At 40.5% G+C, this 21094-nt stretch overlaps 1 protein-coding gene across 1 annotated transcript in view; it reads right to left on the reverse strand.

Moving 5' to 3' along the window:
* The window catches only part of eipr1 (EARP complex and GARP complex interacting protein 1), a 68204-nt gene that overhangs the window by 25036 nt on the left and 22074 nt on the right, over positions 1–21094 (reverse strand). Inside the window, exon 5 of the mRNA XM_038729821.1 lies at positions 9019–9118. Coding sequence (XP_038585749.1) covers positions 9019–9118 — 100 coding nt within the window. The remainder of the gene's footprint in view (positions 1–9018; positions 9119–21094) is intronic.

Raw genomic sequence — 21094 nt, forward strand, 5'->3', positions numbered from 1 at the left:
TAATAGGAAGAGAAAACAGAAGGATTGTGATATATTGATACTGAAAAGTGTTTTGTTAACATATACATGACAAGAACTTGGGAAATTTATTGTTTTGATTAAATTTTTCTGAGTGGCACAGTTCGATTACTGTAACTGAACTTCTGCACAAAAGACACCATCTATTGCAAAGAATATTGAAACAAGGATGAAATAATCTGTGCCACATACTTTGCCAAATTTGCTCATCGTCCCTAAATTCTTCAAAAAACTGATCAAGTTCCCTGACTTCCCCCTGACAGACCAGACGCTCCGTGATCAGTGGGAAGCTTCGTGCATCCCAGGTTCCCAGCTTTATTAGTGCACTAACTAAATCAGGGGCCCTAACAAGGCAGTACATGCAACACTAGGGGACGCATTCATTTAGGACACAAGCAGCACTAATGCAAAGCTATCTGTCAAATCGCCTTGTATTTATGCTTTCTCCAGACTCCAGAAAAGAGTGTGTGTGTGTGTGTGTGTGTGTGTGTGTGAGAGCAGATGTGCAAGACAAGGTGTGTGGGTGTGCTGTGAGCCGGCAGAGATGTTCTCACTCAATTCCACCAGCGATTCTAATTGATGAGCCATGCACATGACACACACACACACACAAATATTCCTTCAAACAATACACACTCGAAAGCTTATGCACATGATCCTCTCTTACATATGCATACAAACATTCTCGCAAACACTCACGCAAACACCCACACCGAACACACACACACACACACACACACACTAATCTAGGCCAGGCCCTTGAGAGAGAGACACATCCACACTGCAGCTGGACACGGCTTGAGATGAACACATCACCCTCTGACAGATAGAGGGAACAGGAGATAGGAGAGTGGGATGAAAGGAGGGAAGAGGGAGGGAGGGAAGGAGATTAGCATTCTCATCAGCACTGGAGGAATTTGTCTTGGCTGCCAAGCTCTTTCTCCTCTTTTTCATTCCCTTTCTTCTCATCAAGCCCACTCTCTTTTCTTTATCCATATCGCCCTCCTTCTCCCTACTAATCTCCATCTTTCCAATCAGTGGGGTCTTCCATTGCTCCCTCGTCCTCATCCTCCCTCTATCTTCCCTTTCTCATTACACTTCTTTCCCACCATTACCTTCCACCTCTCTCCTCCTCCCTTGATACAGGATTTAATAGCTGTGTTGTCCGGTGTCGGTGTCAGAGGATAGAATCAACAACCCCCCGCCTTTATGGTCCTACTAAACCTCATACTGAGGTCCTGGCGCAGGGGACATACACACACACTGACGCATAAACAGAGTCGTTAAATTGATTATTAGCAGAACAAATAAATGTATAAAAATTAGGGACACTGAGAAAGTGCAGACACAAAGGGGTAGGGATATAGAAAATAATTAAAAGGGAAAATGTCATGTGGATTTTCAATCCGTGTTGATGGTAAATGTAGTTGGTTGAAGCAAAAAAATTCCTCAGTACATGCAATATTGATAGAGAAAACTGAATTTGCCATATAGTTTTTTCTGCACCCAGCTCCGTCATTTGACGTGACAGTGATGTAGTTGGAGGCACGGAAAAAACTACTGGCTACTTCAGTTTGGATTTCTAGTCTCTGTCCCTGGGTAGCCAGGGGGCATGAGCGATGCCGCTCAAAAACAAAACTTGTTTTCTTTGTTTGCATTGCAAACTAGCTATGTTTCCAACTGTGAAAATAGCATCCCAAAACATGAAAGCAGAGGATGGATGACTATACATTTTACAGTGTTTTGGATTACTCTGATATTCAGTTCACTTTTCACTTAAATGCCAACTGAAGTCGGAACAGTCGAAAGAAAATGCTTTATACATTTTTTATATATAATTTGTAATATGGTATTTCTGGTCAAGGTTCTGGATAACGCTCAGGAAATCCAGGTCAATCCGAGCCACCCTTTGTGCAGGGAGTTCTTACTGCTTCCGTCCAGTTGCAGGTACAATCTGCCAAGATGATGAACTAATAGATTAAAGCAGTCTTTTCTCCCTCCTGCCATTGGTTTCCTAAACAACTCATTGTGATTTTACATGATAGTATGTGCTACTTTTTATATTTAATAATAATAGTTGGACCTATAATGTTTGTTAAGAAATCGGATTTATTGTATCGGATTTATTTTATCGGATTTATTTTATTTTATTATTATTTAGTAGCCTACCTTTTACTCTTACTGCTAGTGTTTGTGTGTATCACTGTTTTACTATTATGATTAATTTGGGTACTGCTGGCTGCAGAGTTATTTACCCCACAGGGATATTAAATAATTCCTTCTATAGGTTGAAACCGTTGCTGTCCACGTGACCTCGATTAGCATAAACCCTGATAACAAGTCAGGTAAAGCAATATTTTTAGTGCTTTTTTTCAGCATACTTGGATATCAACATCACATACGTAACAACCCATCACTCAGACGCTATACAAAAATGTCCATGGTGTTTCTACATCTTAAAGTTCATGAACACAATGAAGTCAGAAGAACAACTTCCCAACTCAAGAAATGGGACCATCCAAGGAGCACATGAATGCAGCATTCTTTGTGTCGTTTTGTGTGAACATCTACTTGTGGCAGACAAGGCAAGAAGGCCATAACTGCACAAGAACTGACTTTAATGAATTTACTGTTTACAACTTAGACAGGAATTAGGTTGGAAACTCATTTTTTACTGTAAAAATACACTACTCGCTGATTTGGGGGAAATTGGATCATATTTAATGGAGAATATATTTTTTGGTTTTCGTACTCCGTACTTTCGCTTTACATACTCCAGCTGCTCTCTGATTTACGATTGAGTTTCCTAATGGACAAATGACAAACAACACAAGGCAGAGCGTATACACACTACAATGACCGGACAAGGACTGAAGACACACAGCAAACATTTAACACCAGGGACTAACGAGCAGGGCGGGAGCAACACAGTTGCCTGCGATCAGGACTAACAGGCCAGAGAGACAGCAGGGGAAAACATAGAGACAGGCATGCAGAGGGGTTACTGGGGTAACAGACATAACACAGGTCACCTAACACTAAACACAGGACATCAAAATAAGACGCAACAGATCAGAATAATAAACAAACTAACTCAGACACAAATAAACTAGCACCAACAAGGAACACAGACTGAAGCTAAGATTAACCAGAACTCAGAGCAGACATGGGCAAAACACAGAAGTTTACAGACCAGAAGTAAACACTAAGGCAAGAACTAAGGCACAGGACTGGGAACTAGGGCTGCAACGATTAGTCGGCGTAATTGACGTTGTCGACTATTAAAATTCGTCTACGTGAAATTTCATTGTTGACGCATCGCTGCATAGATGCTGTTTAAGGGAGAGATGGCAATCTTCATCTTAGGAACATTTCTGGTTGTTTCTGTTGTGCAATGCACAAAGTGCTGGGGGCAGTATCGCTTCCACTGTCTGCCATGACTGCTTGACTGTCGTTTTTACAAGTTTTGTACGCTATTTAATCACTAAATACACGTGTGAGCGGTTTTGAGTTGAGAAAAAACTGTGTAGAACTTGAATACTGGCAGACCGAACATACATTGAAATCAGGTATATAAAAAAAACCTCACTAAAGACCAGCTAACAGATAGTAACCAGATAATAACATCAGGTACAGGACGCACACTAAAGGTAGCAAGCAAACGATAAACTACCAGCACACAGAGAACTCAGGACAGAATCGTGACAATATTCTTCTGCAAGTGGACTCTGCACATGCGCCATGCAGATGTTTGACTGAGAAGTTGATTTCCTATCAGCTGCGGAAGTGCCTCTTACGGAGGCCATTATGTCTGTATCAGGTCCCTCATGCTTTCTCGGTCAACACATCAGCACGCACTGGGAAATTTATTGCTTCAATTGACTATATTTACCATCAGCACTGACTGGAGATCCACATAAAATGTGGCAGAATTTCTCTTTAACATTAATGTATTTGTCATTTACATTCATGTTGTGGTTTGAATGGTTTAACTTGTCCACCAAGTGGAGCTTATTTATTCTCATGAGGTTAGATTTGTATGTAGAACCATATTTAGCTTAGTGTAAATGTGGCTAGCCATGTTCCCAGACAACTGAAGAACCCAATGTTTGTTCTGAAGTTTGCTCTAAGTGGCTCACATTTGAGGTCCTGAGAAATCTAGTTACAGTATTTTAACTTTAATGAAAACTTCGCACTTATCCAAAGGTTTTACAAAATCCAAGCAAAGGCACGTTCTGGACACGCTGTAAAGTTCACGCATTGGCTGGTTGTGGTAAAGAATACCCACTGCAAAAACAGCCCACCAGATAAATTTGCACAAACAAGAGGCAAAAATTAGCTTTGCTTTCAATCTGGATGGACCTTCGTTATGTTGCCACTCAGACCGTCATTTCTCTTTAATTTTGGCTTAATGTTTAAGCTAATGCCGATTGATTTATGTTACTAATTGTTAAATTGAGCTTTGTTCCATTAACATTAACTTTTGTGACTAATGAAATGTCTTCATTTTGCTGGAGGCACGGATTAATTAATAATAACATAATTACAAACATACTTCCAGCAAACTCGCATACAAATAAATGGACAAACAAACAAATAATAAAATAATCATTGTTAAGGTTAATTTCAGTATAGTGCATCAATAAATAATGTGAGAGGCAACGCTTGACTCTTTTATTTTTTCATGTGAAGCATCTGTGCCCAAGATAGAATTTCTCCTCTGGGACAATAAGGTTTACCCTACTATGACAAACCGAATTCTCCCACCAAAATGTTCACCTTAATGCAAACATTGGGTGTAAACATGTTTGTAAAATTCATGAATGTATGTATGAATTATATAAAATGTGCATCCCCATCAGAGATTCATATAGTATCTGTTTAGCCCAAATGGAAAGGTCTGTGCGCATTTAGTAATAAATGAAATACATTCTTAAACAGTTACAAAAACTTTTCTAACTTCAATTTGCCAACAACAGTCAACACACAACACAGACGGAACAACGCTAGCTTGAAGCTAATATCCATGTACACTATGCATAGTAGAACCAAATGTTCTGAAGTGACAAAATTGAAAATGGCAGACTTTGCAGTCATCTTGGAACATGATGAACCACTCCACAATTCAATATTTACACCGCAGAATTTCCCACCTGCCTGACAGTATTATAAAAAACAAACAGCTCCTCCTGGCGAACAATTTAAATTACTGCATGATCACTGTTAAATGACACAAAATAAAACTGATCACTGTGATTTGAACCTTGACTGAAGTAAATGTGAATGAATAATCAATAATCAAATAATTGGAAGGGAACATCCCCAGCAGACACACATTGACATAGCAAGAGAATGAGAGAGATGGGGACGAGTGTGTGCATGCATTAATCCAAACTGCGACTAGAGATTTTTCAAAGGCTTACTGAGATCAAATGAACACACATGCATGCACTCACACGCAAGGTGTGTGACCTGGCTGCCCTTAATGTGAATCCCTCAACAAGCGCATGAATTACCAATGACCTATCTATATTCTTCTTCGCTCATGGCTTCTAATGGAACAACACGCACACCCGTCAAAGCATGGGCAGACGCTGCACTACTCTATTACTTCCTCCTCACACATATGTACACCTGACACACACCATTATCTCGAGTCTTTAAATACATAATGGGCATTTTAATTGCAAAGCCGGCGGGTTGGAGACAAAGAATTTACAGTGAAGAGCCTCTTCACCTTGCATTAGGCAGGACACAACTACAAGCAAACTAACCAAAAGCACTTAAACATATTGGTTCCATGGTGATGCTTTCATTATTAGTCTTTTGGAAACTATTTTTGCGTCTTTTTGCACAATAGGAATAAAACAGAACTGAGTATGAATGCGCTGAAAAATTACTTTGGCTCTGTGACAACACTGTGTCAGCTATATTTCTTAAGAAAACCTAAGAAGAAAAAATCCCCACTCACTCCCACAGTTCTTGTCAGCTTTTACAGAGGAGCAATAGAAATCATCCTGACTGGAAACATCACTAACTGGCATGGGATGTGCACGACCCAGGACCGGAGGGCTCTGCAGATGGTGATTAAAACTGCTCAGAAGATCATTGGTACCCATCTCCCGAGCATCAGTGATATCGATGAGGTGAGGTGCTGCAGAGCCCAAAGGATACTAAAGGACAGAACCCACCCAGCCACAGCCTGTTCACCCTGCTGCCTTCTGGGAAGAGATATAGAAGTTTCTGCTGCCGCACCACCGGACTACAGAGCAGCTTCTTCCCTCAGGCTGTGAGACTCCTAAATACACCCTCAACACTGCACCATGTGAAATAGTTTTACTTCTATGACTTGTTATTTATCCACCCATCTGCTGTATATCATTTTTTATAACATTTGCTTTTGTGAGTAGCATAAAGGGAAGTACAACTTGATTTCGTTAAAAGATTCTGTGTTGTAAAATGATAAATACATCTACATCTTCTCTCTCTTCTGTTTTAACATGACAATGCCCCTGTACACAAAGCCAGGTCCATAAAGAAAGGGTTTTCCCAGTTTGGAGTTTTCCTAGTTTGAGCTTTGTGACTGGCCTGCACAAAGCTCTGTTCTCAACCCCATCCAAAACCTTTGGGATGAACTGGAATGCTGAATCTCAGGCAGGCTTTATCACCCAAAATAAGTGACCACCCTAACTAATGCTCTACTACATACATTTACTCAAGTGCTGTACTTTCTATTTGAGATTGGTAATTTTATACTATACTTTATACTTCTACTCCACCACATTTCAGAGGGAAATATTCTATTCTTTAATTCACTACATTTATTTAAAGTTACCGGTTACTTTTCAAATTAAGAATTTACATTAAAATAAATAAATAAATAAATAAATAAATGCTTATGAAAAATGATACAGTGATATGCTATTAATCTAGTTATATATATCTGAAATTGGCTCCATAAAATAAAATGCTGTTTATATGTATAAGTGATGATAATATAACACAGAAACACAAGAAACCATTCTGCATAATGAGTACTTCTATAAAAGCTCCAATCTAGCAATTTGATTGGTTCATAGTAGTCATATAATGAGCGTATACAACGGGTATGACGTCGAATTCCTTTGCATAGATCCATATCACTCCGCGACAAACAGGGTTCGAGTTATAATCCGAGCTTCGTGGGGATCTCATGCCCCATTTACACCTGGTATTAAAATGCGATCTGATACAGATCTGATCGCATTTTACCAGCGGAGATAAATAAATAAATAATGAGAGAGAGACACACACACACAGAGAAATCATTGCTTATTACGTGATTCAACATTTCTCTCTCACACACACAAGAAAGCACACACACAGCAGTCCACTACTTGCCCCAGATGTCTGCATTATTGCAACAAAGTTTAAGTTTCAATGGCCTGTTCAAAAGACTATTGCTCAAAGAGAGACGCAATTCCGCCCTTTATGGTAGGTATAATATTAAAGTGTTATTATTTTACGCACTGTGCTGGCTGCCGTCACACAGTAGCAATCATATTATCATATAAGTTACCAAAGTCAATCTACTGATGCTGGACAGTTTTTTAGTGGCTGCACAACAAACGGCAACGTGCAAATCAATATAAATAAATAGTTCTAATAATTCTAGCCTTTGATGTATGTTGCTTAGCAAACGTCATGCGTTATGTAGCCTACCGCCAGCCTGGTGGAACTACTTTTTGTATCAGCGTATACCACAGCCTGTTGTGAGCTACTGCTTAATTCATTTTAAAACTTAGAGTAAATTTTTAGGATAATACTTCTGTACTTCTACTTCAGACAATGGTATTTCTACTTTAACTCCAAAGAATCAGAATATTTCTTCCACAATTGCTGAATGGGAGAAAATCCCTGCAGCCAGGTTCTAAAATCCTGTGGAAATCTTGGCGTGTGTACCCCTTTTAGAACAGTTCCTTGAACTATGGAGCCACAGGAACTAAACTCAGGGACTTAACTAGGATTTAAAAAAGGTTCCTTTTGCGCACTCCTGACTGCATTTCCATCACATCAGAAGAATTAAAGATTAGGCAAATTAGTCCAATGACAGTTAAAAAAAACGACGGTCATGATTGAACGACGGAGTCACACCATGTTTTATTGATGATTTAGAATGCAACCAAGATGAAACTATTATCAAATAAAGTGTTATTATACTCCTTCGCTAGCTGTGTCTGTCTCATGTTTGCTCAGGCTTAGAGTTTCTTCGTACACCTTCTCTCTCTCTTTACTCTCCTTAAAACTAGTTAGGAAGCAGACAGTATAACTTTGTTGTAAACATTAATAAACAGCTAGAAATAAATGTCTCTTTACTTGATGTTGATACTAGTGGTGCCCAATACATCCTATATTTTGAATGAAGCTGTACAGAAGTTTAGTAGCCAGAACTACATTTAGTTTATGCTTTTGCTGGTTGAAACGCAGGCAACAATAAGTTCCAGAGCTCCTTGGAAATGCACTATTAGCATATTAACACCCACGGTTTTGGAATGAGATGTTCAACTATTATAATGGATTATATGGATATAATATTTATTTAGTGTGAATGTAGTGCATTTTCCGTACATTTCGTGAGAAACATAATGGATACTTGTAGTACTACTTGAGTGAACTGTGAAAACAGATTCAGTAAATGACTTTCTCTAACTTATTAAACAAGACTATTGTTATCACTGTGAAAGAGACCAGAATAATATTAAAGTAGCCACAGCTTAGAAACCTGCTCAGATACTGTGTGTGTGTGTGTGTGTGTGTGTGTGTGTGTGTGTGTGTGTGTGTAAGACAGAATGAATAGTGGACACTGTTGTTGTCGCAGTGAGAGGATGTGTGCGTCTGATAACACCAAAATGATATGGTGGTTATCAAATAATGAGTTAGCTATTGTGTGATATGGGGTGCGTGTGTGTTTATGTACGTACTGTCGTTTACAGTGTGTGTGTGTGTGTGTGTGTGTCTTACCCTGGCCTGTGTGGAGCTCTCCTGCAGGTCCCAGAGTAGTGCGTGATTATCAGCCAATGAAATCACACGCTTGCCATCCCCCATGGGCTCCCACAACACGCTGTAAATACACAAAGGCATACACACAAAGTCACAGTCAATTAGAATACAGATGTTGGTCAAATAAGCATATAGGTTCATCAGCACATGCTGCAGACATGAGGGAAAGGAGCTTGTTTGGTTGGATTTCACATGACTGCTAAAGACAGCTAGCACCTTTTATACAATACCGCAACTAAAGTGATTTTGAACATCTGTACGTAATTAATCATGACTGAAAATCTTGGTAGCATAGTATGAAACTGAATTGATTAGTTTGGAACTGAAGTCCAATAAACCTGAAACTTGAACTAATTCTCACTGAAAATTCATCTCTTTCACTTTGACATTCAGTTCTCACTTTTCATTTTCAGGTCACTGAGACACACATCCCGTCTTTGAGGAAGGGCAATGGAGTGCAGATTCACAGAACTCCTTTTTGGTCACTCAGCATCTATGTTTTTGACCATTTCCTTCACTCTCTTTGATCCATGATCGTATGGATTGATACACATTAAAGAACATTTTTTTCGATCATGGATGAGGCTGGGACTGGACTGTCCCGACACAATGTACTGAAAAAGAGCACTTCACATGACTGAAACAAGTTTCGGAGCTCTTGTATCATCCACACATCTCTACCATCATCTGAGGAAGTGAAGACTCAATGGATTAACTTGTTTATGGAAATGTCCCCACAACAACTCAAAAATGTGTGCACTAACTAGGTCTGCACGATTTGGAGAAAAAGTCATATTGCGATTATTGTTGACAATATTGCAATTTGCTATTGCGATATAATACAACAAATGGTCCCATGAGTTGACTGGCTTGATTATCGAGGGAAATGCACAAAATTCTGACATTCTGAAATGTGTATTTCTCTACTTGAACAAAGTTAAATGAAGAAAAGAAGAAGAAAGAAGAAATACAGCTTTTTTGCCACCAGTACTAAAATTCTGATTTTGCCACACTGTAAATGGCTTTTCAAAGAAAACTCTACTGTGACTGGTGCATTACAGCTTGTGGCATGTGGGACTTTTTGGGAGTTTTTGAACCAGGGATGGATCCACGATATACCAGCAGCACCAATACAACCAACTAGGGCTGACCACGAATCGTCGAAGATTCCATGCTTCGATGGGCAGAGCCTTATTCGACTGTCAGTCTCACAGTCGAAGCTTCGCAGCAAATGAGGATCATGCCATTTTGGCGATATGGGGAAGCTCAACGTTTACATAGTTTTCTCTCAATAAGTGCCTATTACAATATACATTTCAACATATAATTCTGTAAATAAAAAATGAGAAAAGAAAAAAGCTTTTAATAAATGTTTTTAAAGTGCATGAATAAATCCAGAATTGTAACCCTTAACTTGTGTTCCAAGCGGGAAGCTTCCGGTCTACAATATGAAGCCAATGCGGAAGTCCCTGAAACCTGCATTCTATTGAAAATACCGCAGGGGGTTGCAAAAAGAAGTCCAGCTCCATTAGAAATAATGGGAAAATGACCCTACTTCTCAGCTGAATAATTAACCCAGAAGACAAAAGGATATTGATTTATTAAATTATGGTGCCATTTATTTTATAATAGACCACAAAGCAGAGTATGTTTCAGGGTGGGATTATCTTTGATTGACAAGTCGTTACCTGTCAGGCGACCTGTCAATCAGGCTAGAGCTGACTCATACCCTCGGCACTGTGTAAATTTAACCAGCACCGTTGAAAAAGCTTATTAGGAGTCGGCTGTTCACTTTCTCTGGTGAGTACATTTAGTTTTAAGACTGTTGTTCACTAGACAAAGTTATCAGCTCTGTTAAAATGATAGTTAACGTGAGTTAACAGCCCTACAACCGACGAAAGACTTTATATGAACAAGATTATTGAACAATATTTTTAACAATAATTTTAGTAAAACAGAACAGGGGGAACATGTTGCTCTCAGGATGAAGAGACTAGGAGTGCATAATGGCACACTAGCATCCTGGCTCTGGCTAAATCTACATCTGTCCATAGTAGAGGCTCTATCCACAACCTGGAGGAGGAATTTGTATAAATTACTGTATAAGTATAATAAAATAACATTAAATAAAAAGTATAATGTTCAGTTAATAGTATACTGTTAGTATAATGTTAATATATTGGTTACTATATTCAGTATGTTTTCATATAGGAGTGACTGTAGCTCAGGAGGTAGAGTGGTTTGCCCACTAATCGGAATATCTGCGCTTCAATCCCCGGCTCCTCCAGGCTCCATGTCGAAGTGTCCTTGGGCAAGACACTGAACCCCTAATTGCCCCCCATGGCTGCCCCCATCGGTGTACGAATGTCTGTGAATGGTAGTTCTGTTTGAGCACTAAGGCTCAGTGTATGAATGTGTGTGAATGGGTGAATGTGGTGCAACACCGCTTTGAGTGGTCGGAAGACTAGAAAGGCGCTATACAAATACAGAGCATTTGCATTTACATATAATACTAGACTATATTTTACCACTAGTTATATAAATCTAGAATATTAAATCCAGTTACAGCTGTTTCATTTCTGTGGGTTGTTTTTATTCATTAAATCCTTGTGCAACAAAAAGTCTCAGTCTCTAATTTGTTACACGTACTAATTTGTCACTAATCATATTGTTCAACATTTGAAAGTTTGCTGTGGTAGCCTACTTCAAACTGTTTTTATCGTCCCACCCCATCCAGGCTGTGATTGGTCGGTTGATGAAAAGTTACACTGACAAGCAGTTGGGCTTTACAAAAAGTTGAACATGTTGAACAACAAAGAGCACTTATACAGCCAACTTTTATTGGCTAGTTAGCTAAACCCAAACCTTCCTCATCCTCTCCCTGTTTTCTTCTGTCTTACCGCTTCAGCTGCCGATGACGCATCTCTGTCACAGAGCGAGCGGCCCACCGGCATTCCTCTCGGTGCTCCGATGGTGAGTCCAACTATGTTTTTAATGAATAACGGCGGGGCAGGGAGGGGGGTTGCGGTAGATACTTGTCTTTAACGTTACCCGCACACTGCTCATTAAATCATTTTTGTGGTTTGCAAGTATCTGTTTTAATGGGCACATGCTAGAGCCCACGTGTGGCCGTGGATAGCGCACACAGAGAAGAGAGCATCACACACACGGCACACTTTATTTGTTTAATTATATCGCACCCTTTTATGGTTATGTAATTGCACAGGATGACGTTGAAATTGCTATTAATAGTGCAGTCCTAGCGCTAACTATTTTACTTTTGCCTGCTTTTTTTTAAAGACGACTACTACAAAGAAGGATTCACTTCAAAACTCAAGCTCAAGGGTGGCTTACTACAGACTTCACACTTGGAACCTGTCATTTTTTTAATTAAATCATTAATCATTCCAAGATAGTGCTGTCTTTAACTGCCTCGGAGTTAGGTAGGCTTTGTTTTGTTTTCTTTTTGTGTGTTAACTCAGTTTTTGGCTGTGATTCCTGGAGCTCTTTCAGAACTCCAGCAGATTTATTTCCCACTTTTCTCGCATCATCAGTGGAAAGGGCTCTCTCCTTGTTGTTAGCCGAATGAAGCGGCGTAAGAGAGGGAAAAGAGCCAGGTCGCTCGTGTGCCTCCGCCGGCGGGGACTCTGCACACCGCTACCGGCAATATTTCTCTCCAACGTGCACTCCCTGTACAACAAATTGGGCGAACTTCAGCTACTGGTGGGGAAGAACAGACTTTTATTCATCTTCTGTTCTGTGCTTCATGGAGACGTGGCTGTGTGGATCAATACCGGACTCTGCGCTGCAGCTGGCAGGCTTCCAACTCTACAGAGCAGATCGGACACAGAGCTCTCCAGCAAAACAAAAGTTGGAGGTATCTGTTTTTACATTAACAATGGTTGGTGTACCGATGTGACAGTGATTCAGCAGCACTGTTCTCCTAATCTGGAATTTTAATCATAAACTGTAAACCGTTTTACTCCCCCTGTGAGTTTGCTTCATTCATTCTGGTTGGTCTTTACATTCCTCCCCAAGCCAACGTGCACGACGCACAGCGCATGCTGGCCGACCAGATATTGTGTGTGGGGCAGACAAACCTGGACTCCCTTGTTATTGTTCTTGGTGACTTTAACAAAAGAAACCTCTGCCAAGAACTCCCCAAATACAGACAGTTTATAAAGTGTCCAACCAGAGAGGGGAACACTTTGGATCACTGCTACACCACAGTTAGCAGTGCCTATCACGCTGTTACGCGCTCCACTGGGTCACTCTGATCATGTCATGGTCCACCTGATTCCTGCTTACAGAATTACACAAATACATTAAAACTCTGTAAACCTGTAGCGAGGATATCAAAGAAATGGACCAGTGAAGCTGTAGAGGATCTTCAGGCATGCTTGGACTGCACTGACTGGGATGTTTTCAGGACTGCTACCAACAATCTGGATGAGTTTACAGAGGCTGTGATGTCCTACACCAGCTTCTGTGAGGACAGCTGCATTCCAACACGCACCAGGGTGAGTTATAACAATGACAAACCCTGGTTCACAGCTAAACTCAGACAGCTGAGGTTGGAAAAGGAAGAGGCATTTAGGAGTGGACTGGGCCAGGTTTAAGGAGTTAAAGTACAGGTTTAGCAAGGTGGTGCGAGATGCCAAACAGTTGTACGCAGAGAGACTACAACACCAGTTCTCAAGTAATGACTTCTCTCTGGAGAGGATTCAGACAGATCACCAGCTACAAACCTAAATCCCCCCACTCCATGAACAACTCACGCCTTGCCAACGAGCTGAACCAGTTTTACTGTCGCTTTGAAAGACAATGGGACAGACCTGACACCATCCCCCGTTACACCACTGACCGGCCACAGTCCACCATCTCATCCCCCTCTCTTACCATCCTAGAGAGGGACGTCAACAGACTGTTCAGGAGGCAGAAACCCCGCAAAGCAGCTGGGCTGGACTCTGTCTCCCCATCCACCCTGAAGCACTGTGCTGATCAGCTGTTTCCTGTGTTCACAGACATTTTTAACATCTCACTGGAGTCATGCCATGCTCCAGCCTGCTTTAAAGCCTCCACCATCATCCCTGTTCCCAAAAAAACAAAGACCATGGGACTGAGCGACTACAGATCCGTCGCTCTGACCTCTGTGGTTATGAAGTCCTTTGAACGCCTTGTGTTGTCCCACCTAAAATCCCATTACAGACCCACTCCTGGACCCCCTGCAGTTCGCCTACAGAGCCAACAGGTCTGTAGATGATGCAGTAAACATCGCCCTGCACTACGTCCTCCAGCACCTGGACTCCCCAGGAACCTACGCCAGGATCCTGTTTGTGGACTTCAGCTCTGCTTTCAACACCACCATCCCGGCCCTGCTGCAGGACAAGCTCTCCCAGCTGAACATGCCTGACTCCACCTGCAGGTGGATCACAGACATCCTGACAGACAGGAAGCAGCACGTGAAGCTGGGAAAACATGTCTCTGACTCCAGGACCATCAGCACCGGTTCTCCTCAAGGCTGCGTTCTTTCCCCTCTGCTCTTCTCCCTGTACACCAACACCTGCACCACCAGTCAAAAAAAGCCAAATGAGTAAATGTAAATGTTATATATTTCTACATCTATTTATGTCAGGTGTATGTGTGTCTGCATGTAGCACCTTAACACCAAAGCAAATTCCTTGTATGTGTAAAACACTACTTGGCAATAAAGCTCCTTCTGATTCAAATATTGTCCATTTTTTTGTTGCTTTACTGTGGCTCAGGAGGTAGAGCGGGTTGCCCGTTAATCGGAAGGTCGGCGTTTCAATCCCCGGCTCCTCCAAGCTGCATGTCGAAGTGTACTTGGGCAAGAATTTGAGCACTTAGGCTCAGTGTATAAATGTGAGTGAATGTATGTAGTGTAAAAGCGCTTTGAGTGGTTGAAAAGACTAGGAAGGTGCTATACAAATATGGAGCATTTACATTGTTAGCCTGTTGAACTTGGCGTTAGAAAGTTCCACGACTAATGTGGCTAGCCTCTATCACAGGCCCAAACGCGGGAGCAATTGAATTGAATGTTAGAGTTTGTAATATTGAGGGAAAGATTGAAGAAAAAAATTGTGTGAATTTGAAGCCTTATTTGAAGCCAATTAAATAACCAACTAGCAGCTCTGTGTACTTAGGCACAGTGGTGCTTTAAGCTAAATGTTGATGTCAGTATGCACACATTGACAATACTAACATGCTGATGTCACAGTGAGTGACTATTTTTTAGGGGACTACTTTACTGGATGCAGTAAGTTAAAAACATGATCTTTCTCTATTTCCAATTCCTCCCCAGTTATAAATTATACATGTCCTTCTGGAACCCAAACTCAGGTGTCAGTGTCTCTAGCACAAGCCAGAAGAGGCTGTTTAGTATCGTGTGTGCTGTTTGTTGTGTTATTTGATGTCTACATGAAAATATCTTTCAAAAAAAGTGTGACATTGCCTAGAGTAGGTTTAACCTGTACAAATTAGGCTGCAGCAGCTAATCATTAATCACCCAAGAAAGTGATAATAGAATAAAACGAAGTTCTGCACAGTTAGCACAGAGTATTTATCGGCAAATCCTGCAGCCCAATTCTGTCAATCTAGTGTTCAAACGCAGCAGTGGGATCCAGCGTTGCCTCACTGGTGCTGAAGAAGTGGTAGCTTTTACTGCATACTTAACTTTGATTCCTCCCTGCATACTACTTTCTGCAGAGTACTGATTCCTCCCTGCATGCTTCTTGGAGTTGTGATTCTCCACTGTGCTCTACTTAAAATATGTATTGTGTACACGAGCCATAGGGACGTAACCACACCTGTTGCCTTATAATTCCCTTGGTGTTGATTGGACCACTTGTACATTTGTTCTTCTTAGTTTGTATAGGCTTAGCAGGACGGAGACACAACTACATAGGATAAGAAAAATGGACACAACCAAATTGAAAAACTAAACATAACCTTAGTTTGGATAGCCTGGAGAAGCTAATGCTTGTTAGGTTTTGGTTTAGTGTGACTTTTCATCTCAATAAAAACAAATATCTGTCCAATCTGGGTAAAGAAATGTAAATTATCAAGGTGTGTCAAGTAAAGATGTGGTCTGACGCAAGGTCTGGATGTCTGAACCCGTCACAGCTTTAAAGCTGCTGTCATTGTTTACGAAAAAGGATGCCATTTATTTAAGGAGTTCATCAATTAGACAACTCCATTTTCTTGGCCTCATTTGTCAGCTTGAAGTGGCAGCAATAATGCCCATGTGTGAGAGAGAGTGTGTGCTATAGAAGGTGAGTGTGTTTGCGAGAGATAAAAGCGAAAGAGGGTATACAAAGTTAATGACTGCTTTTGGATATAATCCAAGTTTCAGAAATGCATAGTCCTACTAGAAAATGTGGAGCAGGAAAAAGTGTGTGTGTGTGTGTGGGTGGGGTTGCTGTAATCATTCATCCTCTCCATACGGCCATGAAGCGATCTTTTCCACACAACTACACTGTAAACGATGGGAGACTACACAGGGAAAAAAGCATTTACAGTTCAGCTAAAGCCAAAATGAATGCCTGTCTGAATGGTGAAAGGTGAAGGCATTACAGTCACGTAACAAACCTGCTGAAGTGAGAGCGCGGGGATGATAATTAAGTACCGTAAAAGTCCCAAAATGCCAGCAGAGCAGGAGGGGAAGGGCAGAATAACTCACGGAGCCACAGCGATGTAAGTACAGTGGAGGAAGATATCAACAGAGGCAGAGACGGTCTTCTTCAACTTTGGCAGTACCTGATCACCATGACCAAATTATTTAAGCAGCATTTGAGTGGGAATAATTCTGTCCCAAGCTTTCTGATCCATGGAAGCAGTTGATCCCTGTGTTGCCCTCCCTCCACACAGTGAGATTATTTCTGCATGTGTTAAATAAAATCAGATATTACTAATCATTATTGTTGCCACAGTGATGGGAACTGTCTTGCGACTAGGTAACAAGACGCAAAGCTTGTATTGCATATTTGAACTTGAATTTGGCCACAGTGTGTGTGTATATATATATATATATATATATATATATATATATATATATATATATATATATATATATATATATATATATATATATATATATACATACATATATATATATATATATACATACATATATACACACACACACACACACACACACACACACATATATATATATATATATATATATATACACACACACACATATATATACATACATACATACACACACACACACACACACACAATAATAATATAAAAATGTATTGTTAGTTGCTTGGATAAAAGTGTCTGCTAAATGCCTTAAATGTAAATGTAAAGATAGCACACAAAAAAATAATAATTGTGTTGCTATATTATTAAGTATTTGAATTTAGTGTGTCTAAACTATGCGAGATAGAAAAAGCAGCAAGTATTGCTAGAATATCCAACGAAGGTTAAAATCAAGGGCAACTGGACTTGGTTGAAGATACTGGAAGACGTTTCGTCACAGCAACAAGGAACACTAACGAACCAGCGGTATCGATGACCCGGGATAACGACCCCACTGAGGTTAAATAGCTGAGTTTCCCTGCCAGTCAGTCAGAACTGAAGAAGTCCTTTGGATGAGGGACGAAACGTCTTCCAGTATCTTCAACCAAGTCCAGTTGCCCTTGACTTTAACCTTCGTTGGATAACTATGACCTGGATGACTGAGAATCTTCATAGACATATTGCTAGAATAGATTGTAAAGCTATACATTACACAGTATAGTACAGCATTATATTTTATGGCTACAACACATTACTATAAGCTGCTCACATTTTAGATCCATTCAGGGATTGTTGAGAACGGTTTACTAATGTTAATGTTACAAGATTAGCACTAGGACACGTGGTCTCCTGTCTTCCCTCTTTGCTAGTGCTAGCTAGTAGTATCTGTGTAAAAACGTGACCCGACCAGCTAACGCTACATTGTTTATCTAGGCCGAGATTTACCACTCTGTTATTCTTTAAACCATTTGGCCGAGTCCAAATATTACAGAGACTGGCACGCAGCGAGCATATTAACCAAACCAAAAGGCTGGGACTTTCACTGTATGTTTTACTAACTCTATGAATTAATTGGCTACAGCTGAGTAAATGTAAACTTGACAGCTGGCAAAATGTATTGTTAACCAACTATCTGTCCTCTTTTAGACTGTTAATGTGAGTTAGAGCCTAGTTAAAATCATAGCTCTTGTGATAGAAAATGGCCCTCTTTCTAAAAAAAAAAAAAATTATTTTAAAACTGTCTCCCAAACACACAGACACACTACCAGTAACGCTCTCAATGTACATATGGCATGTGAATCTGAATAATCTTCAGCCTTAGCCAATATATGCCCAACCCCAAAGCCTTTCCCTTACCTCAACCGAAAACAATTATTAACCCTAAAATATAATGGTTGTGAGGATCAGCTTTTTGTTCCCAAATGTGACAGTGATCAGATATAAGCTCTAGAAAGCCACTGATACGAGCACACACACAGCTTGGCAGGGCAACTAACTGCAGCACACGCACCTTATAGATGGAGACTGCAGCATGTTAGATACCGCCTCTCTTTCTCTCTCACGCACACACACACTCCCTACCACATAAATCAGCACACCATAGGACCAATTAAAATATACTCACCACTTTGGGATTTACACACTGCTTCCCTATAGTATCAATTAATCCATGCAATAGTGGGAGGAAGAGGGAGAGGCAGAGACTGTAAGGTGTACAGTATATCATATTGTCTTCCTCTCTTATTAAAGAATATAAGTTATGTGCATTTGACCTTGAGTTCTGCAACAAGCTGGCACACAGGCTACTGAAATGGTATGTAAATACTGTCGGGGAGGTTTTACAGCCCCATATATCTAAGTCTGAGAAGTCAGATGCACTTCTCTCTCTCTCTGTCGCTCCCTATGTCTCTTGCTCATCAGATTGTTCCCCCACTTTGCTGTGCTTTGCATCCATATGAGTTCAATCCCAGCCCCGCATTTACAAAGCCAACAGCTAGCATAAATAAAGTGTGCGCATGCGTCTTTCTTCTCTCGGGATAAAAATTTTAGCATGGAAACTGGACAGTGTATGTGTGTGCGCGTATGTGTTGAAATTTGTGAGAACAAGCATTAGGCTTTTAGAGGTGATGTTTGGGGTTAAAGGATAATCACTATGTACTACAATGTGGGTCTTATTTACATAGTTTTGGCCATCATTTTGAAAGGTTATAATAACATTGTACTCACTAAAGTAATTGCTGAGATCAGGGAACACCATACAACAACATCTGCTATTACTACAACAAATTCGACAGGGTTTTTCCTCACCTTCGTCTGTGCCTAAATTTATCGGAAACTGCAACCAGTTGTTTCTCGGAACTTAATCTAAAACCAAACTTATCCTCACTCCGAGGGCAGTGTTAGAGGAAACAGTATTTGAAAGGAAGGGCAACAAATTTTCGAAAGGGAACATGTTTCTAAATAAGAAACGTTTTTGTAGTTTTAAGGTTCAGTGTGTAATATTTCTGAGGATCTACTGACAGAAATGCAATAAGGTCCATAACTATGTTTTCAGTGAGTATAAAGACCTTATATAATAAACCATTATGTTTTTATTACCTTAGAATGAGCCATTTCTATCTACAAAAACCGCGGGTCCCCCCCTTCCATGGACGTCGCCGTATTGCACAGTCATGTCTCTACAGTAGCTGAAAACGGATAAACAGCGCTACAGAGCGTGTTTCGTCACCACGTTTTTCTTGTTCTACTTCTGGCAGAATTCAGGCAGCAGATGCTCATCACTCCGTTGAGCATATACAGCAGGGGTTGGAAAATAAGTTTTGCATAAGAGCAATCTTTTCAACCATTAGAGGGTGGATTAAAATATAAGGCATATTATTTCAAAACCACTGTTATGGTGTTGTTTTAGCTCAGTTGGTAAAGCACAGGACTCTCACCTCGAAGATTGTGTGTTCAGTCCCACCTTGGAACAATTTTTTTTCTCTCTCAACAAATGGATTCTGCAGCCATTTCTTGCCGCTACCAAAGCACCATTATCTGATCGTGGGCCAGATATTATTGCTGAAGGCAGTTTTGGCGAGGGTCCATAATCACAGAGAGAATTAAAGAGGTCATACTATAGTCATTTTCATTTCAAGTCTTATTAATCTTATTTAGGGGTTGTACCAGAACAGGTTTACATGGTTTGCTTTTCAAAAAACACCATATTTTTGTCATACTGCACCTTGCTGCAGCTCCTCTTTTCACCCTGTGTGTTGAACGCTCCATTTTAGCTATGTAGTGATGCATCTTTGCTGGGAGTTGCACATGCCGAGTTCTTAATTAAGGACTACTAGCCAATCAGAAGCAGAGTAGGACGGACCCTGAAAAGCCGGTAAACACAGCTTCAGTTCAGCTGTACATGTTCCCCCTACCAGTTTAGCATCATGGAGTGGAGCAAGAGTTTCAGAGTGGTGAGTTATTAATCTGTAACAAAAGTATCTTTCATCCGTAAAGTTTTAACTGAGCTCTGTCTCCACATCACACAAACAACTTCATGTCCATTAAAATTTTAATTGAGCTCTGTCACTACATCACAGTAACAACTTCATGTCCATTAAAATTTTAACTGAGCTCTGTCTCTACATCACAGTAACAACTTCATGTCCATTAAAATTTTAACTGAGCTCTGTCTCCACATCACAGTAACAACTTAATGTCCATTAAAGTTTTAATTGAGCTCTGTCACTACATCACAGTAACAACTTCATGTCCATTAAAATTTTAACTGAGCTCTGGCTCTACATCACAGTAACAACTTCATGTCCACTGACTGCCTGGAGGATAGCTAGTGTTTGGAGGGGAGAGGAGAAGCAGCAGGCGGACGTCTTGTAACTGTGTGCTGCAGCTCAGAGGGTCTTTCCACCGGTGTTTTTGAGGGTGAGCCTGACACGTGTTTTTTGTGACATCACCAGAAAGCAGAAGAAAAGGCTAGACTACAAACGAGCTG

The sequence above is a fragment of the Micropterus salmoides genome, unplaced genomic scaffold (assembly GCF_014851395.1).
Source record: "Micropterus salmoides isolate LMB-PRFRI ecotype aquatic unplaced genomic scaffold, ASM1485139v1 Ms_hic_scaffold_19, whole genome shotgun sequence".
NCBI classification, from domain to species: domain Eukaryota; kingdom Metazoa; phylum Chordata; class Actinopteri; order Centrarchiformes; family Centrarchidae; genus Micropterus; species Micropterus salmoides.